Here is a 25,455-nt window from a genome sequence, read left to right on the forward strand (position 1 = left end):
AGGTCTTTTTTTTTTAAAGGGTGTGGTTCTCAAGGATTCCAACGCTGTTATGCAGTCGAGGATGAATTTCTGACCCTTTGCCTCTAGAGTGCTGGATTACAGGCGTGCTTCAGGCTAGAGCTCTCAATGACTTAAGTTTTATTCTTTTGTCACAGGGTCTACGTGTGTAGTCATAGCTGTCTGTCTGTCCGGAGCTTGCTATGTAAACGAAGCTGGCCTGGTACTCAAAGAGATCTGCCTATCCAGTGCAGAGCGACCACACCCGCCCTCAACTATTTTTAAGAAACCTGGCCGCAGCTGACAAGTCGTAAACAAGTCTGCTGGACATCCCATGCTTCATAATGCAGGCGAGCAGGCTAACGGGCTAGGTGGTGAGCACAGACACTCTAGGGGCGGAGCCCGCCAACTGCAGTCCAAAACTAGGTCACAGAGGCAAAGTAGGTCTTTGTGCGGCTCTTTACGACACGTCGTGCGTGGACTGCTCCGGCCGTAAAGCAGGCTCGAGTCGACCAGGCCAAGGCCGCGGACCCAGCTGCCATGGCGGACATGGAGGACCTCTTCGGGAGCGAAGCTGAGAGCGAGGCCGAGCGCAAAGGTGCGGAGGGCGGGGAGCTCCGCGGATGGGTGCATGGGGCGGCGGGTTGCTTTCCGGCCGGAGGCGCGGTTCCGGGCAACGTGATTGCCCCCACGCTCTTGCCCAGCGCCCCCTGCATGCCCGGCGGTGCCAGCCTCTCCCGAGACACTGGCGCGGAGTCTGTGCCTGGACGGTTAGGGACCGGCCTGGGCTCGTAGGGGGGCAGAATGAGAACGAGTGGCCTGTGCACCTCCGTGCACACCTGGCCGATTGATGGGGTGGCTGTTCAACTACCCATCGGGCGTGATAACGCCCCTTGTGAAAGAGCGACTCAACGGGGAGACTGCAGATGCTCCTGGAAGGTCTGGGAGGGATCAGGTTGGAGCTATACCGAAGGTCTACGCACACTGGAAATGGGGTGCCCTTGGAGAGCCTATGCAGAAAGCTGGTTTCCTTGTCTGTGATGTAAGAATGGGGAAGCTTCTGGGGGTGTTTGGAGAGGAGAGGATTTGGTGATGAATGAATGAATTCTGGTTCATGGGGGCACTTCTGGCACAGGTCTACGAATATCTGAATTTGAGATATGAATAGAAGAAGAATGAGGGAAGATCCGAGATGAACTTCAGAATTCTTGCAGCCCTCCGGGCCCAAATCAACCTGTACACATGTCATTTCCTTGCCCCCTCCCCCCCATTTGTCGCCAACTCCAGTTAGTATGTAATTACTCCAGTGTGACGGGAGCACTAGGTAAAAGTACAGAGAACTGAACTCCCCTGTGATGGTTCTACTCAGGTTAAGCCTGGAATATGACCGTATGCTAATTCCTGCCCTGCTAGTGTTTTTGTTAGTGTGTTTTTCTCTTAGTTTAGTCACCGTGTCTTCGAGGCACAGTTCTGTGTAAACCTTCCCATGTTTCCCATGAAGCTTTTCATTCATTGAGTAAACAAGGACTCCTATTACTTCCTAGCTACCTCTCTAGGTGTTGGGACGCGATCAGGAGAAGACAAGTTCCCCTCTCCCAGCTTACATTAATGCTTAGCGCTTTTCCGATACACAGTTGAAAAGCATTGTTTAGTGAGGTGTATCTGCGGTGCTTTCTCATAGCAACCCGTAGCCTAGGGAAGTGGAGTTTACAGATTGCAATTCGAAGATCACCCCCCACCCCCATCTTTTCTTCCTTTTTAAAACTTCTTTTAAGGTCATGGCAGTTTCCTTCCATTTTACCATTGAGTTAGTGGGCGCTCTAAGATTTACTTCCAGGTCTGGTGTGCTGTCCTTGACAATTGCTCTTGGTCTTGAAGTTGCTATGGATGTAACAGAGTAGAACTTGGTAGGCCTGCCTGCTTGTCTGCCTGCCTGCCTGCCTCCCTCCTTCCTTCCCTTCCTTTTCCTCTCTTTCTTCTACAGATCTGCTGTATGTTGCCTTTGTCGACTTTATACTCCTGATCCCCCTACCTCGGTGAGTGCTGGTATTATGCATGTGTACCTCCGCTTTCAGTTAGTAGTTACTTCATATTTTTTATTTCTGCTATACGTTGATCTTGTGACTTGGTGCTATCCTGATGCTCATATATTCACTGTAATAGTTTTTGTGGCTCCCATGGGGTTTTCTACATGTGAAACCATGCCAGGGTGATTAGAGATAGTTGTCCCGTTTCTTTCTCTTACCTGTTTATTTACCTTCCTCCTGCTAGTGCTCTCTTTATGAGGTTTGAATGGGGCTTGCAAAAGTAGATATTGTTCTTGACCTCAGAAGAAATGTGTCTAGGTTTCTATTGTTACTTAAGGTTTATAATCTTTGTCTCTGTGAGATCAATAATGGCGTGCCCACTTGCATTCCTGACTTTAGTAATTCGAGTCTTGCTTTTTTTTTTTTTTTTTTCTTGGACAGTCTGCCTGAAGGTTTAATTTTGTTAGTTTTAAAGGAATGAGCTGTTAGCCAGGCATGATGTGCATCTCTATGATCCTAACACTCAAAGACAAGAGGCAGGAGGATTGGCACAAGTCACAGGCAATCCAATGAGACTATAAGAACTTATTTGCTGAAGAAAAAAAAAACTACTGTTTTTATTGATTATCTACTGTTTTTTCATTTTCTGTTCCTTTGCTGCTTTCCCCCTCCAGGCCCTCCCCCTCCCAGACAGGGTTTCTTTATGTAGCCCCGGCTGTCCCAGAACTTGCTTTGTAGAACAGGCTGGCCTCGAACTTAGAGATCTGCCTGCCTCTGCCTCCTCAGTCCTGGGGTCAAAGGTGTGTGCCACCACTGCCTGGCTTGGGCTTTCTTTTTCTGATCTCTTAAGATGTTAAGGTAGGTGTTTGACTGAGATGTTTCCTTTTGAGTGACACTGCTTTCCTTTTGTCCCCTAAGAATTGGTGTAATGTCTTCACTTTCATTCATTCATTCTAAAATGTTTTCTATGACTCCTAAAGCCCTTTAAATTATTAAAATTCTTTGAAGCATAGTTGCAAGATATAAAACTCTGAGGCTGAATCATGGCTTAGGGTTCATGCTCTTGACTAACACTGCCAGGTCCTGTTGTCAGCACTTCAAAAAAGAAAAGAAGTAAGCGTCCTTGTTGGACAGTCTCTCCCTCTCCACATTAGGATGCCTGGTTTGCTTTTGTGGTTTCTGTCATCCCTGTAAGGGTCCCTTGTATGAGATAATTCTCTTTTTTTGTTTGCTTGTTTTCAAGATTCATATCAAACAACTTGATATGTTTAAGTGTGGATTCCTTAAGTTTTTTCAATGTGGCATTTATTAATTGAACTTCTTGGATGTGTAGATTGATTAAATTTGCGTCATTATTTCTTTAGCTATTGCTTTCTTCTGTTGGCATATTTGTTTTATTATTTGATTGGGTTCTTATACCTCTAACTCCCTTCCAACCCTTTTCTCACTCTGATCCTTTCCAATCCCCCCCGCCCCCAACACTAGGTAGGAGAGAAAGAAGGTTAGAGGGGAAAGGGGGTACAAACCTATATAGGCTACTTCCTGCTGATTGGGGTCATCGTGTTTCTTGGGGCTGGGGCTGGTCCAATCTCTGTCCTCAGGATATCTGCAACTTCTTTTTGTCTCTTTGCTCCCTTTGCTCATGATTACTTGACAAGACACAACAGCAACCAGGAGCAGCAGTGTTGGGGCTGCTGTCTTGAGGCTCTGTGTTTATACTTTCTCCAGAGTCCCCAGAATTAAATTATCTGCAGCTGGCAAAAATCACACCCCTCCTAGAGCAGTAGACAATTGTAGTTAATGGCTGCAGGCAAACTGAAGCAGCCCCATAGCACACACCTGGGATTTAAACAAAAGCACACTCATATAACTGGGTTTGTAAACAAACTAAAGCTCACTACATTCTTCTCGAACTCCACAATGCATGTTCCGATGGGACCTTGTACAGTTTTTTTTTTCTATACTTACGCTTCTAGGCTCTGTTTGTTTTCTCTTCCTGCCGCATTTCTGGTACAGGAACCACTACCTGCTGGTCAAGAAAGTGATCAAAATGAAAGGCCATTCAGGACAGAACTGTTGGAGATGACAGTGAGGAGGAGGGGCCCCTCATCACAGGGGCAGCGATGTCACTCTAAACCAAGTAGTGTTCTCCGTACCAGAACGTAGGGCTGCTTACTGGTTTATTTCATGTGTGAGAACTAGGCAGGGGAGGCGGGGACTGGGTGAGATAAAACATGAAGAGTTCCACATTTATTTATTTATTTATTTAGGCTTTTTGAAACAGGGTCTCACACTGGGATGGCCTGGGACTTAACTGTGTAGCACCGGGTGGCCTCAAATTTGAGTTGATCTTTTTACTTCAGCCTCCTGGGTTGCTGAGATTCTAGGTGTGGGCTACTGTGCCTGCTTACTGTGAATCTGCTAACCAAACCCTCTCCTGGTTCTTGAAACTTCTTTATTTCTGGAACAGTGAGAAAGTTGGCTTCAACAGTTTTGCTAGTTCCTGTTTGTCTTTTACCAAATTGAGATGGACTTCTACAGTTCCTTACTCTGCTGATGTTTCCTTGTGTTTACACGATCCTACAGATTCCGATTCTGGGTCTGACTCAGACTCTGACCAGGACAACGGTGCTTCTGGTAGCAATGCCTCTGGCAGCGAAAGTGATCAAGATGAAAGGGGCGATTCCGGGCAGCCCAGTAACAAGGAACTGTTTGGAGATGACAGTGAGGAGGAGGGGGCCCCTCATCACAGTGGCAGCGACAATCACTCTGAACAGTCAGACAATAGGTCAGAGGCTTCCGAGGAGCGATCTGACCACGAGGATAATGAGCCCTCTGACGTGGACCAGCACAGTGGCTCTGAAGCCCACAACGATGATGATGACGATGATGACGACGAGGACGATGATGATGAGGGCCACAGGTCAGATGAAGGGAGCCATCACTCAGAGGCAGAAGGTTCTGAAAAAGCACAGTCAGATGATGAGAAATGGGACGGAGAGGATAAAAGTGACCAATCAGACGATGACGAAAAGCTGCAGAACTCTGATGATGAGGAGCGGGAACAGGGGTCCGACGATGAAAAGCTGCAGAACTCTGCCGATGAAGAGGAGAAAATGCAGAACACAGATGACGAGGACCGGGCCCAGCTTTCTGATGATGACAGACAACAGCTGTCTGAGGAGGAAAAGGGGAACTCTGATGATGAGCGTCCAGCAGCTTCTGATAACGATGAGGAGAAGCAGAATTCAGACGATGAGGACCGGCCACAGGTGTCTGATGAGGAGAAAATGCAAAACTCGGACGATGAAAGGCCACAGGTCTCAGATGAAGATCGAAGGCACTCAGACGATGAGGAGGAGCAGGACCAGAAGTCGGGTAAGACACTCACGGGAGCCACTGTGGCTCAGTACAGGTGTCTGGGTGCAGCCATGGTTCCTTCTTGTTTCTTTTTAAAGACTTTTTTCATCTTGCTTTATGCAGATGGGTGTTTTCCCTGTATGCATGTCTGTGCACCATGTGCATGGAGGCCAGAAGGGGGTGTTAGGTCCCCTGAAACAGGAGTTGCAACCAGTTGTGAGCCACATTCTCATTGCTGGGAATTGAACCTGGGTCCTCTGGAAGAGCAGCCAGTGCGTTTAACCACTGAGCCACCTCTCTAGTCCCTTTTATTCCCATCTTTATTGTCCTGTTTTTCATTTTTGTTTTCTATTCCTTCATATTCACCTCTACCTTTGTTTGGGTGCAGTTTAATTTGTGTTGGCATGTTTATAGATTTCTGCAGCTACCACTATACAGGTCAGGTGGTATGAGACCTATTTTACAGCCACGCCCCTGGCTCAACCTCATCCCATACTGATCTGTTCCGTCACTATTGCTCTTGCCTCCTTGTACCTCTGCCTCATTAGGTCTAGGGTGACAGGCTGTGACTTTGCCAGGTTAGATTTTCTTCTTTGACTTAGCATAATGTGTGGTACACTGATCCAAACTGTTACATTTATCGTTGTTCCTTTCTACTCACTGCTGCACTAAACCAGGTAGCATAAATGGTGCGGTTTCCTCATAAAGCTTGCATGTGACTATGTACACCTCCTGACTCTGTTCTTTAGAATCTGCAAGAGGCAGTGACAGTGAGGATGAAGTTTTACGAATGAAGCGCAAGAACGCGATTCCATCTGACTCGGAAGTGGACAGCGACACCGAGGTGCCCAAAGGTAGCCTTTGACTTTGTATGCCGGCCTGCTTCCTAGCTCTCCGCGCTTTTAACTGTAGTGCCCTGCCGGACCTGAGACTGCATGACTCACAGAAGACTGTGTGTACTGTCAGTGTGCAGCTTGAGCTGTTAGGAACCTGCTTCTTTGTTGCAGTTTGAGGGAATTTATCGACGGGGCTGAGCCTCTGCACGGTTTGAAAGTGTTCTTCAGCCTGAATAAGGATAACCCTGGACTGACTGCCTTTGTTCTCCACAGTGTGATAGACACTGTTAGATAGATGAGTGCTCTTTGACTGCGGAGTACCTGAAGAAGTCATTCATACAAGCATGGCATTCTGTAAAGGTGGAGGTGCACAGGTCATCTCTGAGATGTATTTGCAAACAGCGGGTGGCCCTGCAGGGAAGATGTTAGTATGAAGGTTACAGCAGATGAGATCACGATAGATATTTGGCCATGTGCGGCAGTTACTCTAAAGCGTAGATAAATTATCTTAAGGAATGCTATAGCTAAGGCAGGTGTTTAGAGGGTTAACTTTTAATGTATGTGAGTACACTGTCACTCTCTTCAGACACACCAGAAGAGGGCATCAGATCCCATTACAGATGGTTGTGAGCCACCATGTGGTGGCTGGGAATTGAATTCAGGACCTCTGGAAGATCAGTCAGTGCTCTTGACCACTGAGCCATCTCTCCAGCCCCAGATTTCTTACTAAACTCATTTTCTGAGGTGCAAAATGGGGTGATACTGACTGTCTTAGACAGTGGTGAGAATTAGTAGGTTGTGTCCATTGATGTTTCCCGAGGCTCTGCTGTACACCGCTCTCGTTCTAAGCCATCTTGTAGGACTTGCCGTCTGGTGGCGAGGGCATGCAGACTATGAGACAAGTAAAGCACGTGGACATACAATTGCAGGATGGTGACATGAGCTAAGAGCTAAGAGGGGACTATGAGGAGGGCATTGGCAGGAAATCATATAATGAACCTCCAGTACTCTGGTCACCTCTGCCTTGCTGTCCAGCGGCTGTGTCCTTTGCCACATCTCTGACTCAGTCTCATAGTTTTATCCTGGACCACGTGATTACTGGTAATTCTGGCTTGTGTTACCTCAGTTTTAGACAGATGGCTCTCTAACCACTTTCTGTCTCCCTGTTTCCTTGCTGCGGGGCCTCACCTGGCTTCGGGGCTTGCATACGTTATTGTTTTGATGGGTGCCTCAGTGATGCTCTGCCTGTGAGAATGGGACCTGGCTAGCTAGATCGGTAGCTAATTCTGATGTAGCATGTGTTAGCTCAAGTTTGAGGATCTAGCCTGGGAGAAACAACTGGCTTTGGACAATAGGGAAAATGGAAGAAGGACGCAGAGATGGAGGGGAAAGAAGAGCTTTGCGGGCAGTGTGCCAGCTCTTCACACACGTGCCACAGTGGCCGCCTTTCATACATGTGCCACACTGACGTTCTCTCGCCACATACATGAACAGTTCCTGTCTTTTTTTTTTTTGGAGCTGGGGACCGAACCCAGGGCCTTGCGGTTGCTAGGCAAGCGCTCTACCACTGAGCTAAATCCCCAACCCGAACAGTTCCTGTCTTAACACAGAAGGGCCACAGTGCCTTTCTCTCTGCATACACATGCCACAGTACCTGACTGTTCACACATGTGCCAGGGTCCATCTGTCCACACATGTGCCAGTGTCCATCTGTCCACACATGTGCCACAGTACCCTTTTCTCCTCTAATATGCTTGAAACTTGGGTTTATGACATTTCCTGGAGCTGGCCCAGAAATCTCAGGGATGTTAAAATGAAGACCCGATGTTAACACTCTCTATTTTTCCCTCTGCACTGAAGATAATAATGGAACCATGGACCTGTTCGGAGGTGCAGATGACATATCTTCAGGGAGTGACGGAGAGGACAAGCCCCCTACTCCAGGACAGCCTGTGGTAAGTGAAAGTAGCATGAGCTGGCCCATATTCAAGTGAGACAGTTTTGGAGGGGAAGGATCTCTGTCTTAGAAAAGGAAGCTGTTAGTTAAATTATAATATGAAGCCATAAGGAATAGATGACTTTCTTGATTCTGTAGGAAGCGTTTGGTTCCAAGGAGAAGTGAGTGCTGCTACCATGAAGTGTGGTACCTGCCTCACAGGGTGAGACCATGAGCACCCAGGATTTGAGAACCCTTCACCTAATCTTTTTCTTATTCATGCAAGTAAATGTGTGCTGTGTTAATAATTTTTCCTTCATTCCTTTTTATTTTTTTATATTCATTTTATTTTTACTGTCTACTGTCTTCAGACACACCAGAAGAGGGCATCGGATCCCATTATAGATGGTTGTGATCCACCATGTGATTTCTGAGAACTGAACTCAGGATCTCTGGAAGAGCAGACAGTGCTCTTACCGCTGAGCCATCTCTCCAGCCCCTTTTTATTTTTTAAGTTTAGTTTTGGAAGCAGGGCTGGCCTCAGACTCACCATGTAGATAACCTTCTCTGATGCCATTAGAGTGGCTGCATAAGTGCTGGCTGATTGAACACTTATCAGGGACTCTGGGAGATAACTGATCACACAGCTCTGTACAGAGGTGGCTAGGCTCTGCTCGCTTCTCTTGAGATAGATGAGTAGTGCTGAGCCCTGGGATAGTATCTAAATATGGTTCTTGCTGGACTTGTAATCCCAGTACTGGGAAAGCGGAAGCAGGAGGGTTTCTGTGAATTTGAGGCCAGCATGGGCTAGGTTGAATTCTAGATCACTCTGGACAACGGTGTGTGATCCTGTTTCAAATGAAACAAACAAACAAAAAACAAACAAAAAACAAAAACAAAGACAAAAAACCAAACAATGTTTCTTGCTCCCTTGAGTAGTAAAACATGGAGCTTGAACTGGACCGTCACCCAGTCCCCACGGCTCTAACCTTCCGTTTTCTTGGGCTAGGATGAAAATGGCTTGCCTCAAGATCAGCAGGAGGAGGAGCCGATACCCGAGACCAGAATAGAAGTGGAGATTCCCAAAGTGAACACAGACTTGGGCAATGACTTATATTTTGTTAAACTGCCCAACTTCCTCAGCGTAGAGCCCAGGTAAGGACATTAAGATGTCTTCTGGGTGTTGCTAGAAATATGTGGGTATTAGCTGGGCATGATGGTGCACGCCTTTGATCCCAGTACTTGGGAGACAGAGAGGCATGCAGATCTGAGTTTGAGGCCAGCCTGGTCTACATAGTGAGTTCCAGGACAGCCAAGGCTGCAACACAGAGAAACCCTAGCTCAAAAACCAAACCAAAACACAAAGTAAAGAAAAAAAAAGAAATATAGGTGTACATGAATATGTTTTGCTTATATTCATTGAGTCGACTAACAGAGAAATGGAAACTTCATTCATATGTCTGAAAAAGTAAACCAAGCATCCCACAACAGAGCAAGCATCAGGGAGCCCTCCTGACTGGGGCTGTTGTTAGGAGTTTGATATTCTCTTAGGAATGAGACACTACATCTCCAAGACACTGAGTGGCTCCTACAGCCCAGCAGCGCTGCAGTGGGAAGCTGTGAAACCTGCTGGCCGGCCACTGTCGTAGCTGTTGCCACACTGTAGTTAAGCCCTGTTGATGGAGGTCCTAAGGTAGCACTCAAACACCTGGGTCATCGACACACTTCCCCCACAGGAAAACGATGTGGGAAGCTCCAGCATTTATGCTCTTTCTTTGGAAGACTTATATAATATGAAAAATTGAGAACTTTTTTTCTTTTAGACATTGTCTCATTATATAAACCCACTGGACTGGAACTCAGTGTGTGGACCAGACTGACCTGAAACTCACAGGTCTGCCTGCCCCTCCCTTCCGGGTACTGGCATCACAAGGATGTGCCACCGTACCCAGCTGCTCGGAACGGTTAGCCTTGTCTGTACTTTATTTCAAGTCATATATAGTAGCATCAGAATTGTAAATTTTAGTATATATTAAGAATACTTCTTTCAAGTTGAACTTAAAAATATACTTAATATATAACTTATAGTAACTATTGTGGCAGTAGCCTTTATGAAATATTAATTAATAGCTTATTTTAAAAATACTTTGTAGGCCTTTTGATCCTCAGTATTATGAAGATGAATTTGAAGATGAGGAGATGCTGGATGAAGAAGGGAGAACCAGGCTAAAACTGAAGGTGCTGTGTAGACTGTGCTTTTCTTTTTATAGAGTCAATCTGGTAGACACCAAGTCTCCAAGACTTGAGCTTTGAGGATGTGTTTCTTGTTTCATCAACCACGTGAGCCATCCGTCCTCTCAGAATCCTTTTGCTGCTGGGGCCTGAACTCCGAGCCTCTGCATGTGCCCTTCATGAAGGTGCATCTTTGGTCCCTCACATGCCGGCTGGGGATTGAACCCACGTCCCTGCCTTGCAGTCTACACTTCCGGTTTGTTTTTTTTGAACTTAAGGCAGAGACTTACTATGATCTTAAACACATGATCTTCCCTCCTGCACCTTCTGAATGCTGGGATTAGCAGGCATGAGCTCCATGCCTGACTAAGGGTTGAGCTTCTTCAATTTCCGTAGTACTGTGTTCTCCACATCCGACAGCTTCATAAGTGCCCAGGAACGTTGGTAAGATGGTTCCTGTCTAAGAGCACAGGTGTCTAGAGCTGTTCTGTGACTACTGTGGGAATGCGGAGCACGTGAGAAGGGGGCAAAAAGTGCCAGTAATTTGTTCAAGAGCCTCCAGCGTGTAGATTGAGATGCTGGATGTTTGTGCTGTCTGCATAGCTGGCCCATCCATCAATATCATTTGCTTATATGTGTGTATTGGTTTAGAGTTAGCACTATTAATTTTTCATAGCAATTTAGATGCCTCTGACATATTTTCTGCTTTTCATTCTTTCCATCATTTATATAAATTAATGTGATAGTTCTTTGCTCCTCTTAATGTACCCATTTTGGCATTTTCTGTTTTCTGCGATGGCGCAGCAGTGAATAGCAGTATAGCCAGCGTATGGTCCAGTGTAGAATCACAGTTCAGGCATCGCTGCTTTGCTCCAAAGCCTCAAGTGCTTCCAAGTACAAAGTGTCAGGGTTTAATAGAGCTCTCATGCTGACTCTCGGGCTACAGTTGAAGGTATCCCTAGATGCTTTGTTTTTTTGAGTGATGGTTGAGACAAGGTGAACAGTCTTAGAGTTAATTGGTGACATTGTTAGTTCGTTGATGAACCAGTCAGGCTGTGTGACTCGGTGAGGTTTTCTGTTTTTAGAATTATTTCCATGTGCTTCATTTCTGTAGAATGACACAGTGTGTTCTCAATAGCATCTTTCAAAATGTCTTAGTTGATAATACCTGTACTAGTTTGAATGAGAATGGTTGTCAAAGGCTCATCCAGCTAAATATTTGGTCCTTAGTTGGTGGAACTGTTTGGAAAGGATTAGGAGGTGTGGTCTTGTGGGAGGAGCTCTGTCGCCGGGAGTGGACTTTGAGGTTTCAAAAACCCATACCACTCCCAATAAGCTTTCTGTGCCTTGTGCTTGTTGTTCAGAATGTGAGCGCTCAGCTATTGCTCCAGTGCCATTACTGCCTGCCTGTTGCCAGGTTCCCTGCCATGATGGGCATGGACACTTAACTCTGACTCTGTGAGCCCCAAGTAAATCCTTTCATACTTTGTGTTGGTCATGGTGTTTTATCACAGTGATATAGAAGTAACTAAGACAGTACCTATATATGTGTTTGTACATTTATATGTGGCTAACTGCCTTAGGGTTTCTATGCTATAATAAAACACCGTGCCCAAAAGCAAGTTGAGGAGGAGGAGGTTTATTTCATATTACAGCTCATCACTGAGAGGGAATCAGAGCAGGAACCGGGAAGTGGGAGCTGAAGCAGGAGGCAGAGAGGAGCACTGCTTACAGGCTTTCTCCTCCTGGCTGGTTCAGCAGCTGCTTACACAGCCGAGGACCACCTGCCCCAGGGATGGTACGGGGCCCTTCCACATCGATCATTAATCAAGATAATATACCACAGACGTTACCACAGACCAGTCTTAGGAGGCATTTTCTCAATTAAGATTCCCTCTTCCCAGACTTGTCTCTGAGTCAAGTCAACAAAACCAACCATCACTCTAACGTATTGTACATAAGAGGGGAAACAGAACTAGTGACACATTTTTTCACTTTAATTCCTTTTTATTTATTTATTTAATTAATATTTTTGTCACAAGGTGTGCTTTATCTTCATCAGTCGTACAAGTAATTTTCTATAATATCCCAGGGCAAACCAGTGAAATTTGGCAGTTTGATTAGTGAGGGAGCCCCTCCTCAGAGACCCTAGGGCCTGTGGCTTCAGTGAAGAGTGCCAAGGTTCGCGGTACAACTTGTAGCTGGGGTCCATCTTGCAGGTGTTTCCTCTTCCACATCAGCAGGAGTCTCAGAGATGATGGGGTGGGGAAATCCTCCAGTCTAGGCTTTTAGGAAATTTCACTCCTTTTTTCCAGTTCAGTGGTCTCTTTGGTTGGCAGCCTGTTCTCCTGTGTCAGTTTTTGTTGTTTGTTTGTTTGTTTTTTAGCTTATTGGACTTATTGAAGCTGGCAGTTTCCCCCATGTCTGGTTAGTCTGACGTTTTCTTACAACCCTGATGGGTGAACCAAGGTGATAGTGGGTGGTCTTGGGGCTTAGGAGTGATCCCATACTCTCCACAGTGGCCTCTCAATGTGGCATTCCAGGTCCAGGGTGTTCCCACAGACCCAATTCCTTAAAATTTTTAAAAATTATGTATATTTATGTGTTCATGTGGTGTGTGTTCACAATGCACTCTATGGATGGGGAGGTCAGAGGACAACTTTTAGGAGTTGGTGCCTTCCGGTGAGGCTTTGAGATTGAACTTGGTTGGTTAGGCTTAGTGGCGTGGCGGGCACCTTTACCTGGTAAGCCATCTCACTAGCTCCATTTTAATTCTTATTAAAATTCCAAGCCCACATGAACACAGGAGGGATGCTACAATGAATTCTTGTATGCCTGTCAGCTTGGCTGTCCTTGTTTCCGTATTCCTCAGCCGACCTTCCATAGACAGTTATGGCATTATCTTAGAAGTGCTATCCCCCTGATGTTATCCAGTCTTAGCTGACTCAGCAGTCACTTCAGTGAGCAATCGGTCCATGGGAAAACTGGACGTGAACCACTGAGCGTCGAGAGCGGCTGTACCAAAAGCCTGTGGAGCTGAGGCAGGTGGTAGAGGAGGAGGGAATGCATGGACCAGAGTGTTTGCTTCTCTTCCTTGCCATCTTCATCTTCATTCCAGCCCTGCCCTTTTAGCCCAGGCTAGACTCCAACCCACAGTCCTCCTTCCTCAGTGTCCCATGCACTGGAAGCACAGGCCTGCACCACCACACCTGGGGTGCTCTCATTCTTTTAATCCTTGTAGTGATCGACTTTACATTCCCCTTTCTTATTTTAGTGTTTCCAGGATGTAGTGTGAGAAAAACCATGCATTTAATGTGCTGTGTTCTCCTGGAAGGCCCATCAAGATGGTATTTTCCCATCCTGCAGGTGATGAGTTCCTGCAAGTGCAGGCAGAGGGTATTAGTCTCACTTTCAATGGTCTTTAGGTCTATGAGACCGCTTACTCTCCATATGTCTGCAAATGCCTCCTCAGAGCTCCGGCTTTGCCTCTTGTGCCTCAGAGCTTTTCTCGTGTTTGTGATTTCCCAGGTATGTGCAGGCTTTGTGTGTGTTCTAATGCTCTGGCTGTGAGCTACGGTCATAATTCTCACAGCATTTCAACACTGTCTCCTCCTGTCGTTAATTACCCCAAGAGGCTCTCAGTGTTGTCCGTTCCCGTCACCACGTGCACTTATTCTCCGGCTGCGTCTCTCCAGGGGAAGCCCACGGGCCTGCTTTCTAAGGCTCTGTGTTTTAAAACAGGTAGAAAATACTATAAGATGGAGGATACGCAGAGATGAGGAAGGAAACGAAATTAAAGAAAGCAATGCCCGCATCGTCAAGTGGTCGGATGGAAGGTGAGTGCGGAGTGACCTGACGGGGACGGCAGGAGGTTCCGGGCTCTGGCCTTCCTCAGGGGCCGGCTCACTGGAGAATCCCCATCAGTTACTCCCTGTGACTGCACAGAAAACCTGAGCGAAATGGTCCGTGGAGGTTGCTGGTGTCGGGGTCCAGGAGTCACTCCACAGGCCCCAGGAACAGCAGTCTCAGTCAGATTATGAAAGCTAAAACTGCAAAAACACAGTGCGCTCACACACAGGTGCTGGAAGGGCTGCCTGGTGGTCGGCCCTGACTCAGCCATTTTAGACATAGCAGTTCACATTGACCTTTAAGTTGACGAGTCCTACATGAAGCTCATAGTTGGAGACTTTCCTAAGATTAACAAACTTCATAACACACAGAACATAACAGGGTGTGTGGTCAGCAGGACCCTGCTCTGTGTCAGGTCATTTTTCTGCATCAGTGACTGGCAGGCGTGTTATAGCAACAGTATGAGATAGCTGGTGGGCATGGAGCAAAATGGCTACAGCTATGGGGGGCAGGTGGGAGACAATAAACTAACAACATGTAAGTTTAGAATCTGAAACCCTCCTCTCAGCCCCATGAACACTACTTGAGATATGAGGAAAAGTATCCTTCACTGGGCACATAGTGGGGCTGGGCCTGAGTCACAGCAAGTATGACTTCTGTCAGGCCATTTTCCCCCAGCATGGTGATTTTCTTCATTCTGTATAAAGAGGGAAACGGATTGATTCATGTTTTCAGTAATTAAAGCTACACAGTGAGAGCCTTCGACTTAATATGTGAGGTCTTCTTTCTCTTCAGCATGTCCCTGCACTTAGGGAATGAGGTGTTTGACGTCTACAAAGCCCCACTGCAGGGCGACCACAACCACCTTTTCATCAGACAAGGTACTGGGCTGCAGGGGCAGGCCGTCTTTAAAACGAAGCTCACCTTCAGGTAAGCGCTCTTAGGAATGTCCCTTGGTTTTTGAAGCCCCGCCCCCACCCCACCCCCCCAGTGGAGCTCTGTAGCTCAGCCCAGAGGTTAGTTCTCAGTCCTGGAGGCTCAGAGGCTTTACTCAAGGACAGCTGAGGCTGCTTTCTCGGAGGCCGTGACGTAAAACAGAAAGTTGGTATTTTAGTTCCCTGCCAGGAATCCTAAAGTGCTTGTCTGTGCTGGTCTAATGTATCCTTTTGTTTTCAGTAAAGTTGACTTGGAGACAAACTGTTAATTAGTGCCTGTGTGCGCTAGCGTCAGAGGAAAGGCGTTGAGTAGGGGGTTGTGAATACTGGGGCCATCCCATCGCCCAGTGCTGTTGCAGCAGGCCTCTGTGGGACCGTGTCCCCCAGGTGACTGGAGCACCCTGGCACGAGTAGTCGTCCTTTCCTGGGGATAAGCAGACCCCTTCCTGCTCTGTAGAGAGCACAGACGTACAGAGCTGCAGTGCTTAGACTGTTTCTGCTCATGACCTTGGACAACTTTCATTTTGTGAGACTGTCTCAGTGGGTAGCCGTGACAGGAGAGGGGCAGGGTGAGGTGCAGGGCACACGGTGTGCGCGGACACTGCTTGAGCCTGGCTGTTTGCTGCCTTGGGGTTTGTCTGTATCACAGTCTTCATCCCACCCCCACCTTTCTCTTTTCACAGTTTCTCTGTGTAGCCTTGGCTGTCCTGGAACTCACTTCGTAGACCAGGCTGGCTTTGAACTCAGACATTTGCGAGGCTCTGCCTCCCAGGTGCTGGGATCGATGGGGTGTGCCACCCCTGCCCGGCTGCCCCAGCTTTTTCTTTTTTACTTTTCCTAGCATTGAGCTGGAGCAGTGCTTTTCAACCTTCCCAGTTCTTCATGGTATGGTGACCCCAACCATAAAATTATTCATAACTAATTTTGCTACTGTAATGTAAATGTCTGCTATGCAGGATATCTGATGTGTGACCCTGTACAAGGGTCATGCAACTTCTGTGAAAGTGTCATTGGACCCCTAAAGAGGCCACAACTCACAGGTTGAGAGCCACTGAGTTAGAGGAAGGAAAGTCTCATCCTCCAAGTAGAATATTCAGTTCAGAGGTCTAGCCTCTAAACTATTCTTTGGTGAGGAAGCGGCTGCTGGCTTTGTGTTTTGTGATGGGTATGACTGGTTCACAAGTATCCATGAGAAACAATGGAAAGTTTCTGTTCATTTCCCACAGGCCACACTCTACAGACAGTGCCACACACAGGAAGATGACTCTGTCACTTGCAGATAGATGTTCAAAGACACAGAAGATTAGAATCTTACCAATGGCAGGTCGTGACCCTGAGTGCCAGCGCACAGAGATGATTAAGGTACGTTGCCTAGGCTTTATCCTGGAACAGTTTTGTGTATTAAGAACAGACTGCCCAGACTGCCTGCTTGTCTGTTCGTCAACTCTTGTTGGCCTTCCCTTCCCTCCTCCAATGGCGTGAGCCAGGTTAATGTCCTAAGCTCTTACCAGGTAGAAAGATGTGTGCATGCTGGGTTGTCCCCCAGCAGGGCTTGAAACTTCCACAAAACTGGGCCCTGAGATAGCTGAGTTTTCACATATCAATACCACTAAATCACCTACACTAGCTTATCACGTCAGAACTCAGTGGGCAGGCTAAGGAGAGGACACAGCAGGCCTAGAGCAGAGTCCCACAGAATCCCTGTGTGAGTTTTGTTTTGAGATGCTGAGATTAAACCTCTGTCCTCGGTCATTCTTGGATTGTGAGTTCTAGGCCAGCCTGGTGTCTGCTTAGACCTTGTCAAAAAAGCAAGGTATGAAGTGTATTCCATGTAAGCCTAACAACCCAAGTTTAATCTCCAGCATCTGCATGGTGGAAGGATAAAGCCAGTGCCCATAACTGTTCTATCAAAATAAATAATTAATCTAAAAAAAGGTCTCATGACTAAGAACGTCCAAGAGCAAGGGAGCAGCAGCTGATGAAGGGCCTTCTTCCTGTATTCCATCATGGGGTTGAAACCATCCATGGCAGTGCAGAATGAAAGACAGCAGGCTCACTTCCGTAATGGTCAATCTACCACAGCCTATCAGTCCATTAATTTACCGGTTAACCCATGAATTAGCTAACCTGGGATTCAGCTTCCAAGACATGAAATTGGGGTCACTTTCAAGCCATGGCAGATGGCTTATTTGCTTTCTTACAGAAAGAAGAAGAACGCCTGAGGGCCTCCATCAGGAGGGAGTCGCAGCAGCGCCGGATGAGAGAGAAGCAGCACCAGCGGGGGCTGAGCGCCAGCTACCTGGAGCCTGATCGCTACGATGAGGAGGAGGAAGGCGAGGAGTCTGTCAGCCTGGCTGCCATTAAAAACCGCTACAAAGGAGGCATCCGCGGTGAGTGGGGTGTAAAGCCTTGTCATGTGTGTTCACCTGAGCATGCACTGACCCTGGACATTGCATTAAAGAGTCGGTGTTACTGAGCGTCTCCTGCTAAGTCTCAGTGAGGACATCATTGTGTGGCTGTCTGAGGCCATCCTAGAAGGGCAGGACTCCCCCTTCTGTGACTCCCTCCGCTGTTTTGTCTTCGGAGTCCTTCATTGCATGGCCCGTTGTACCCTGGCGTTGTAGGCATGGGCATGTATCAGGCCCCATACAAATTTACCCCTGGACCTTCTGGTTTCCAGTTTGAAAGGTTAACAGTTTTTGTTTTGAGGAAGGGTCTCATTCTAGTCCAGCTGCCCTCAAACTTTCAGCAATCCTCCTGCCTCAGCTCCTCAGGTGCTGTTGAAGTTTATGCCTAGAATACAACAACTAAGTTGACTTTACTCAGCTAAGTTGATGGTTCTAAAGAAACCAGCTACTGAGAACACATGGTGCCTCCTTCTGCCCGCCAGTTTTGCAGGGTTGTCCTTGTAGGGTTTATTTCACAGTGCTTGGCATTTATCAATGCCTGAACTTCTCTGCCTCAGCTTCCTGAATGTGACAGGCATGCATCACTGTGCCCAGCTAGTTCTGCCACCTTACTTTTGTTGTTGTTAAAGATTTATTTATTTATTTATTTTGTATGACAGTACACTGTCACTGTCCACACACACATGTGGTTGCTGGGAATTGAACTCAGGACCTCTGGAAGAGCAGTCAGTGCTCTTAACTGCTGAGCCATCTCTCCACCCCATTCTGCCACATTTTGGTTTTTTTTTTGTTTTTTTTTCCGGAGCTGGGGACCGAACCCAGGGCCTTGCGCTTGCCAGGCAAGCGCTCTACCACTGAGCTAAATCCCCAACCCATTCTGCCACATTTTAACAGTGACTTAGGAAAGGCTCCATACGGAAAGGCTCTGTGAACTTCTTGTATGTGATCTGGACTAAGTCAGCTGACTAATGGTGCCTGGAACACGGGGTGGAGTGTGAAGGAGTGCGCTCAGTGCACGATGCCGGTGCATGGTACGTGAACGTTCCTAAGCTGTTTTTCTCCCCTCGTCAGCTTTAAGCAAGTGACTTCTCATTTCCGAATGTCGTTTGCCTTGTCTGTGATGTGAGAAGTGAGGTCTGCTGACGCTTTGTGTCATGTATGGCACTAGATATGAACTCGGGGCCTAATGTTTGGTCCCAGCTGAGGGATAAACTTTACCAATACCCAGGTTTCCCTTTACCTGACTATTTTCTTGCAGGGCTATATTTGTCCTGCTGACCCAGTATACCTTATCTACCTATTTTGAGAACCTGGTACCGTGGCCTTCTTTATGTTGCCAGTGCTAATTTATCACAATCTTAACTGTAACAACTCACATGCAAAAGTATTAGAGACACATTCAAGGATTAGGGCATTTAACATCCAGTTCATCAGAGACTTAAACCCAGTAGACAAGGTCAGTGGTTCCCAGCACAGTACAGTACTCACCTAGCTGGGAAGGCATTTTCTTTGGAAAGAACAGGCCTGGCTCATTTAAACATATTTAAAACAAAAAAAGTTAAACTGAACTGAGGAGGCTCAGTACTTGCCACGCAAGCACGGACTGGGGCTCAGACCCCCGAAGCTGTGTAAATGCTGGGCGTGTGATCTGGGTATCCCTGCAATTGAGCTTCGGAAGGCAGAGAGGAAATCTCCAGAGCGCGCTGGCTGGCAAGAGTAGCTGTACTGATAAGCTCTGAGGCTGACAGGAAGACCCTGCCTTGCTGAATAAGGCGGAAGAGCGGCTGAGGCCGATTCCTGTCATCAACCCCACCCTCCACATGCCTGTGCACACACATGCATAGCATGTACACAGCACAGAATGGGACAAATAAAAATTATTTTGTTCATCTATGGAAAACGTACAGAGAGAAGTGATGGTATTTATTGGAGGGAGAATCCAAGAATGAATAGATTCTTTAAAAATGACTCTGTGTAATCTTTTTGTTTTCAGAGGAACGGGCCAGAATCTACTCCTCAGACAGCGATGAGGGCTCGGAAGAAGACAAAGCTCAAAGGTTACTCAAAGCAAAGAAGCTCAACAGTGACGAGGTAAGCCACACATTCGAGACGTCCCCTGTACTCAGAGCTTGGTTCCTGTGGTGATGAGGAGATCAGGACAGACACAAATGACTTCCTCAGAAAAGTCCTAGTCCAAGCTGCATGGGGCGAGACCAGGCTCGGAGCCTACAGTTGTCTAAGTGCCCACTCCATTCATGAGGTTCTGCCTTTGTCCTGATTACTGTTGTGTGACAGAACTTTCCCTGGGGAGACACAACTCTACTCACCCCAGATAGGGAACTCATGACAGACCAATGTCCGAACACCACCAAAGCCCAATTTGGTGAACCAGTGAGTTCTAGTGGGCTTACTTACAGGATGAGATATGACTCAAAGACAGCTGCATCACCAAGACCCACCCCAGCATGAGTGACAGCCCACAAATGCTGGGAACTGGGGGAGCACACTGCTCAGACTGTAGGCAGCTCAACAGGTTGGAGTGTCCCTTCCAGGGTCCTCCATTGGTCTAAACTTCCAACAGCTCAGCGGGTTTTTGCTTCTTCCAGGCAGCTGGTGTGGTCTTAAGAGGCTTCTCAGCTTGTCACAGTCTTCTTGGCAGCTCTGCTCATCTCAGAGTCTTTGTAGCTCAGCTTCATGTCATCTGAGAGGGACCCAGCTTTTATTGTTTACTTTTCAGGAACGGGGATAGTGAGTCTGGCAGTTTCAGGGACTTCCTGAAGTTGAGTTGTTTACCTTCCTGCTTAAGAAGCTTCCTATAGGATAGAATATTTCAATCCTAGGAAGAGACGGTTAATACAACACTCACCTTCCAAATCCCTAATCACAGAGGCTGGTAGTTCAACCTGTGAGTCTTGAGACCCAGACAAACCAGGGCATTTTTCTGGCTGTATCTGTTTCTTCAGTTTTTCTATTTTCTGATCTAGTGATTGATTTGGATTGGTTTACTGAGTTGATAGTCATGAGAACGTCTTTTAGACTTATTTTTATTTATGTCTGTGTGTGTGAGTCTCTCTCTTGGTATGTGGGGGCGCACAGGGGCTAGAAGAGTACATCTGACCCCTGGAGCTGGAGTTACACATGACATGGGTGTTAGGGACCGAATTTAGGTCCTTTGCTACAACAGCAAGTGCTGTACCCTCCAAGGCTTCTCTCCAGCCCCTCCACAGGAGTTGTTGATGCCTAGATTGATTTCTCTGAAGATGATTTTCTTGATTTGGTTTTGTTTGGGGTTTGGTTTTTGGACTCGAGTAGTTCAGGCAGACCTTGGATTTGCTCTGATCCTCCTTCTGACGCTGAGACTTGGGACACAGGCTTCCACAGCCAGGCCTGGCTTATTGGTATGTCTCTGTGAGGTGCCCTGGGCCTCAGCTGTCTGGGACCTCCTGAAGCTGCGTTCCCAGAATGAGGCCTTTCTAGATAACTGGGGCAATGAAAGTGCTTGATTTGCTGCAAAGCCTGACCACCCAGTTTGATCTGTGTATGCCACATAGTGGAAGGAGAGGGCTGACCAGAACTTGTTCTCTGACCTGCACGTGCACACTGTAGTACAGTGTACCCTTCCCCAATATGCTACACAAATAATCTTTTTACATTTGTAGACCACTGACTCAGAGAACCAATGCTAGGCTTGTACCCCATCTGTTTTTACATGAAAGGCTTTGGGTCCTCCTTGTCTGCTGTCCTGCCCACCTGGAGTGATCACCGTTCAGTGTCTGTGAGGAGGACCCTGCTTCATGCCCTGCTCTGCTCTGCTCTGCTCTGCTCTTGTGCTCTCGCTTATTTTGTGGCCTCTGGTGTGCTTTTGCTTTGTTTTACCCATCATCGTTTGCTGTTTTCAGCAAGGCTTTTCTGAGTACTGGTCTGCCATATTGTAGGGAGTAGATGTTTTCCTGTTTTGCTTTCGAGCTAATTTACTCATTTGGGGATTTTATGAACTCTTTCCTCATGTGAAGCAAAAGTATGTTCTTGGGCTTTTGTTGAGTACCATATGTAATCTCTATGATGTTCTTGGGAGTAGCTTGCCACAGACAGAATTTCTTACCGTTATTCTGCAACATATTTGTTGTGAGTTAAATGAAGTAACATCTCAATAGTGTGTTTACAGTGTGATGAACAGTTGGCAAACGGGGGCTCTCCTCTAAGCAGATGCTTAATCCTTGGCAAGCAGAACTGTGAGAATTGAGCAGTGCCGTGGAACTGTTTATGCCTAGGAAGAGACGTGCCTGACAGCTTCCCCAGTGGCTGGCCGGGCTGGGAAAGTGCAGACCTGTGACTTAAACGCACCTCTGTGTGACCTTCGAGCTCTCTTACTGCAGCCCCTCCCCCCAACACACACACACTTAGAATCTCTGTGCTCGTCTACCTTTCCTGGCAAGTGCTTTACCTCTGCCTCCAAGCCTCTGCCTCTTCCTATCGAGGCAGCTCGTGGAGGGTAACCAGTGCAGTGAATACAGAGGAATCTTCCTGCTCTGTTTTGCATAACAAATCCCCCTCCAAGGGGCATGTTCTGGTGTCAGGATGCCCACATCAGGAACTACCATGGTTCACAGCTCCCAAGAGGCTACACATACTGAGTTCCAGGGCAGCTGTACTATGAGTGAGAGCCTGTCTCAAAAGACAAACTTGGGGAAAAAGAGCTATCATCAGCTACATCATTGAATTTGAGGGCTGCCCATGTTCCAGTTCCCATTTGCCTGCTATGGCTCAAGGCAGCTGTCTTCCCTGAGTTGCCCTTTTCCTGGGAGAGGTACTGTACTGTAGCCAGTACTGTAGGATGTGGGGACATGGTGATGTCTAGACTGACAAGGAACGCTGCCTTTCTTTCCCCAGCCTAAATGGAGAGCAGTGTAAAAGAGCGTGTGATATCCATTGCCTTCCCTTTGGCTTGTAAAACCTGTAGAAGGCCTCTCTCTTCCTTCAGAGACAGTGAAATGGGGAGAGCGGGACTGCCTTGTTCACTGCTCCTGGGAAAAGGGAACACTGAGTTGACCGAATCAGATGGAGACTGGAAAGCAGAGGTGGGAAGGGTTAGCCAGAGGGCCTGGCTCCCCTCTCCCCTCTCCTGCCTCTCCTTTCTGGAACCACTTAGCTGCTCTGCCTTAGGTCACAGCTGCCTGTGTCGGTAGGAACCGGTGTGCATGACTGCATTATCAAGCTTTAGCTGAGTCTTGTTTTTATTGTTTCAGTGTGTACAGCCCAGGGGCATGTTTCAGCCGTGTTCAGTAAGGCAGCATTCCGCCTGCTTGGGGTCCTCAGAAGAGCTCCATTGTAGCTCTGGGCTCCTGTGCTGTGAGTGCTTGTAGCTTCTAGGGAATCAGTTGCTCTTGGCTGACTTTCCACAGCTGCTCAGCCCCGACAGTGAGCTGGACCTGTTTAGACTTCCTTGGGAGAGCCCTGACCATAGGGCTGATGCTGTACCTTGTCTAAGAGCTTTTGGAACAACAACGTTGTACAGTTTTAGACATGCCATGTCACTTCTGTCAGCCATGAAAGTCTAATGTCTACCATTAAAGAATTTTAGCTGGACACCGAACACACTGTTTATGTGTAGCCATGTAATGTGTTTGCAAGATTCTTCAGTGGGAAGAAACGTCAGTGTTGCCCTTCTTGATGGGGGCCCTAGAGAAGGATTTAGGTCTGCTCTAGGCTGGGGAGTGGGAAAGGAGGTGACATGAGCCATCATGTCGGTATTGTTACTGGGTTTGCTTTACTGCCCCCACCTGGCGGTCTGTGTCCTTGTGAGGCCTCATCACATTGTTGAGCCCTCTGTGGCACTCCAGGTTATAGGAATACCTGTGGGATAGACAGGCAAGAAGCAAGTGCAGGGTGTTGCCTGCCCTCAGAGGTTCAGCCGGGGAGATCAGGAAGAGTGTGCATGCTGCATTGCATCTCGAAGCCTTCTCTGACTGTGTCCACGGAAGTTGTTCTTGTGGTGCTAGGGACCCAGTCCAGGGTCTTGCTCATCCTGCAAGCAGCCGGCCTCTGGTCTATGCAGTCCAGCTTCTTATTTAGCTCAGGCGGGGGTGTAGTTTGTGACAATTCTGAAGTGTCAGCCAATGTCAGAGTTGTTGAAGGGGCGTTGATGTCAATGTGAAGCTGATTCCTTAGAAAACCTGCATGATGTTGCTACTAGAGGACCGTGCAAATGAACTTAATAGACTTTAATAAGTTTAAGAGGATTTAATAGATTCTCTGCATGTGTTTCTAGGCCTTTGATGTCTTTAAATGTTTTCTCAAAAACCTTTATGATGTTTTTAATGTATCCAAACAAAAATTATTTTAAAAATTGATACTTACTACAAGAAAGAATTTTAGATAGGGGAAAAGAAGTTGAATGCTGAGAGAAGGAAGATACTGTTGATTAAATACCTGATCATGGGGGAAATGTTCCATCAGGACAAGTGAATCTTCATTTAAGAAACTGTGTGTGTGTGCACGCATGAGTGTGTGTGTGTGTGCAAGTGTGTGCGTGCGCGCTCACTCGCACATGCACAAATCATACCCTATACTACCATGCCCTGTACCTCCATGCCCTCCACCTCCATGCCCTGCTTCTTTTTGTTGTTTTTATAGAAATATGGAAACTTCACAACTTGCTTGTTATCCGCGCACAGGGGCCATGCTAATCTCTGTAGCATTTTAATTTTTAGTCCATGTGCTGCCGCTGCTGCTGCTGCTGCTGAAGCAAGCGACTGCAAGATTTTTTTCTTTTCTTTTTTTTTTTTTATTATTATTATTAACTTGAATATTTCTTATATACATTTCGAGTGTTATTCCCTTTCCCGGTTTCCGGGCAAACATCCCCCTCCCGACTGCAAGATTTTTAAAGTCACCTTAGTGATGAGTAAAGCTGTTTTGTTAAACTTCCCTAGTTCTGACTTCCAGACTGTAAGTGTTTTTATCTGTTCAGGAAGGTGAATCTTCTGGGAAGAGGAAAGCAGAAGACGATGACAAGGCCAATAAAAAGCATAAGAAGTATGTGATCAGCGATGAAGAGGAGGAGGAGGATGATTGAAGCACAGACTGTGAATGCATTTATGTATTTATTGTACAGCTTGTCTATAAATATGATGTAAACATGAGTTATTTTGATTGAGATTAATTGATCTGTGTTTGTGAAATTTTAATTGTAATAAAACATTTAAGGCAAGTCCCTATGCCTAAGAAAACTGCTTTCCCCAGAAAAAACATTTAAAAAGCAAGCTAACTTTGTAAGCATTTTAGAGAGCCCAGGTTTGGTGATTTCCTGCTCTTTGCCATCTGTTCTCTCCTTCCACACAAAGATTCGTTTCCTAGGTCTGTCCTGAGGGTCGCAAGGTGGTTGGCTTCAAACAGTAAAACCTGGGCTGGAGGGATGGCTCAGCAGCTGAGCGTTGACAAACACGGTAGAGAAGACTCTCCTCAGACTTTCGGGTTGTCCGTAGGACTGAAGTGGGGGTGTACTGGTTAGTTTTGTGTGTCAACTTGACACAAGCTGAAGTTATCTCAGAAAAGGATCCTCAGTTGTAGAAATGCCTTCGTGAGACCCAGCTGTAGGGCATTTTCTCAACTGATGATCAAGGCGGGAGGACCCAGCCCATTGTGGGTGGGTACCTGGGCTGGTGGTCTTGGGTTCTACTAGAGAGCAAGCTGAGTAAGCCAGGGGAAGCAAGCCAGTAACATCCCTCCATGGCCTCTGCATCAGCTCCTGCTTCCTGCCCCACTTGAATTTCAGACCTGACTTCCTTTGGTGATGAAAGCAACGTGGAAGTGTAAGCTGAATAAGCCCTTTCCTCCCCAACTTGCTTCTTGGTCATGATGTTTGTGCAGGGATAG

At 47.0% G+C, this 25,455-nt stretch overlaps 1 protein-coding gene across 2 annotated transcripts; it reads left to right on the forward strand.

Annotated features, from left to right (window-relative positions):
• Positions 1 to 455: 455 nt before the first annotated feature.
• Positions 456 to 24,793, forward strand: Leo1 (LEO1 homolog, Paf1/RNA polymerase II complex component). 2 transcript variants are annotated; one of them, XM_032909674.1, is made up of 12 exons: positions 456 to 595; positions 4,611 to 5,402; positions 6,134 to 6,238; positions 8,081 to 8,175; positions 9,166 to 9,311; positions 10,310 to 10,394; positions 14,130 to 14,224; positions 15,033 to 15,167; positions 16,399 to 16,534; positions 17,376 to 17,562; positions 19,574 to 19,671; positions 24,555 to 24,623. In XM_032909674.1, the coding sequence occupies exons 1-12, from the start codon at positions 538 to 540 to the stop codon at positions 24,621 to 24,623; spliced, it is 2,001 nt and encodes a 666-aa protein (XP_032765565.1). In that variant the 5' UTR covers positions 456 to 537. The 2 variants fall into 2 exon arrangements, with proteins under 2 accessions (XP_032765565.1, XP_032765564.1); XM_032909673.1 differs by having other exon boundaries at positions 458 to 595; positions 24,551 to 24,793.
• Positions 24,794 to 25,455: the final 662 nt, after the last annotated feature.

Source organism: Rattus rattus, chromosome 8, assembly GCF_011064425.1.
Source record: "Rattus rattus isolate New Zealand chromosome 8, Rrattus_CSIRO_v1, whole genome shotgun sequence".
Lineage (NCBI taxonomy): Eukaryota > Metazoa > Chordata > Mammalia > Rodentia > Muridae > Rattus > Rattus rattus.

What these genes read in the sequence shown, in the direction of transcription:
- Leo1 (XM_032909673.1), top strand. Translation starts at nt 538, where the DNA reads ATGGCGGACATGGAGGACCTCTTCGGGAGCGAAGCTGAGAGCGAGGCC. An exon ending in GAACCAGGCTAAAACTGAAG is followed by an intron (nt 10,395 to 14,129) that starts GTGCTGTGTAGA and finishes GTTTTAAAACAG; the next exon opens with GTAGAAAATACTATAAGATG. An exon ending in CTACAAAGGAGGCATCCGCG is followed by an intron (nt 17,563 to 19,573) that starts GTGAGTGGGGTG and finishes TTTTGTTTTCAG; the next exon opens with AGGAACGGGCCAGAATCTAC.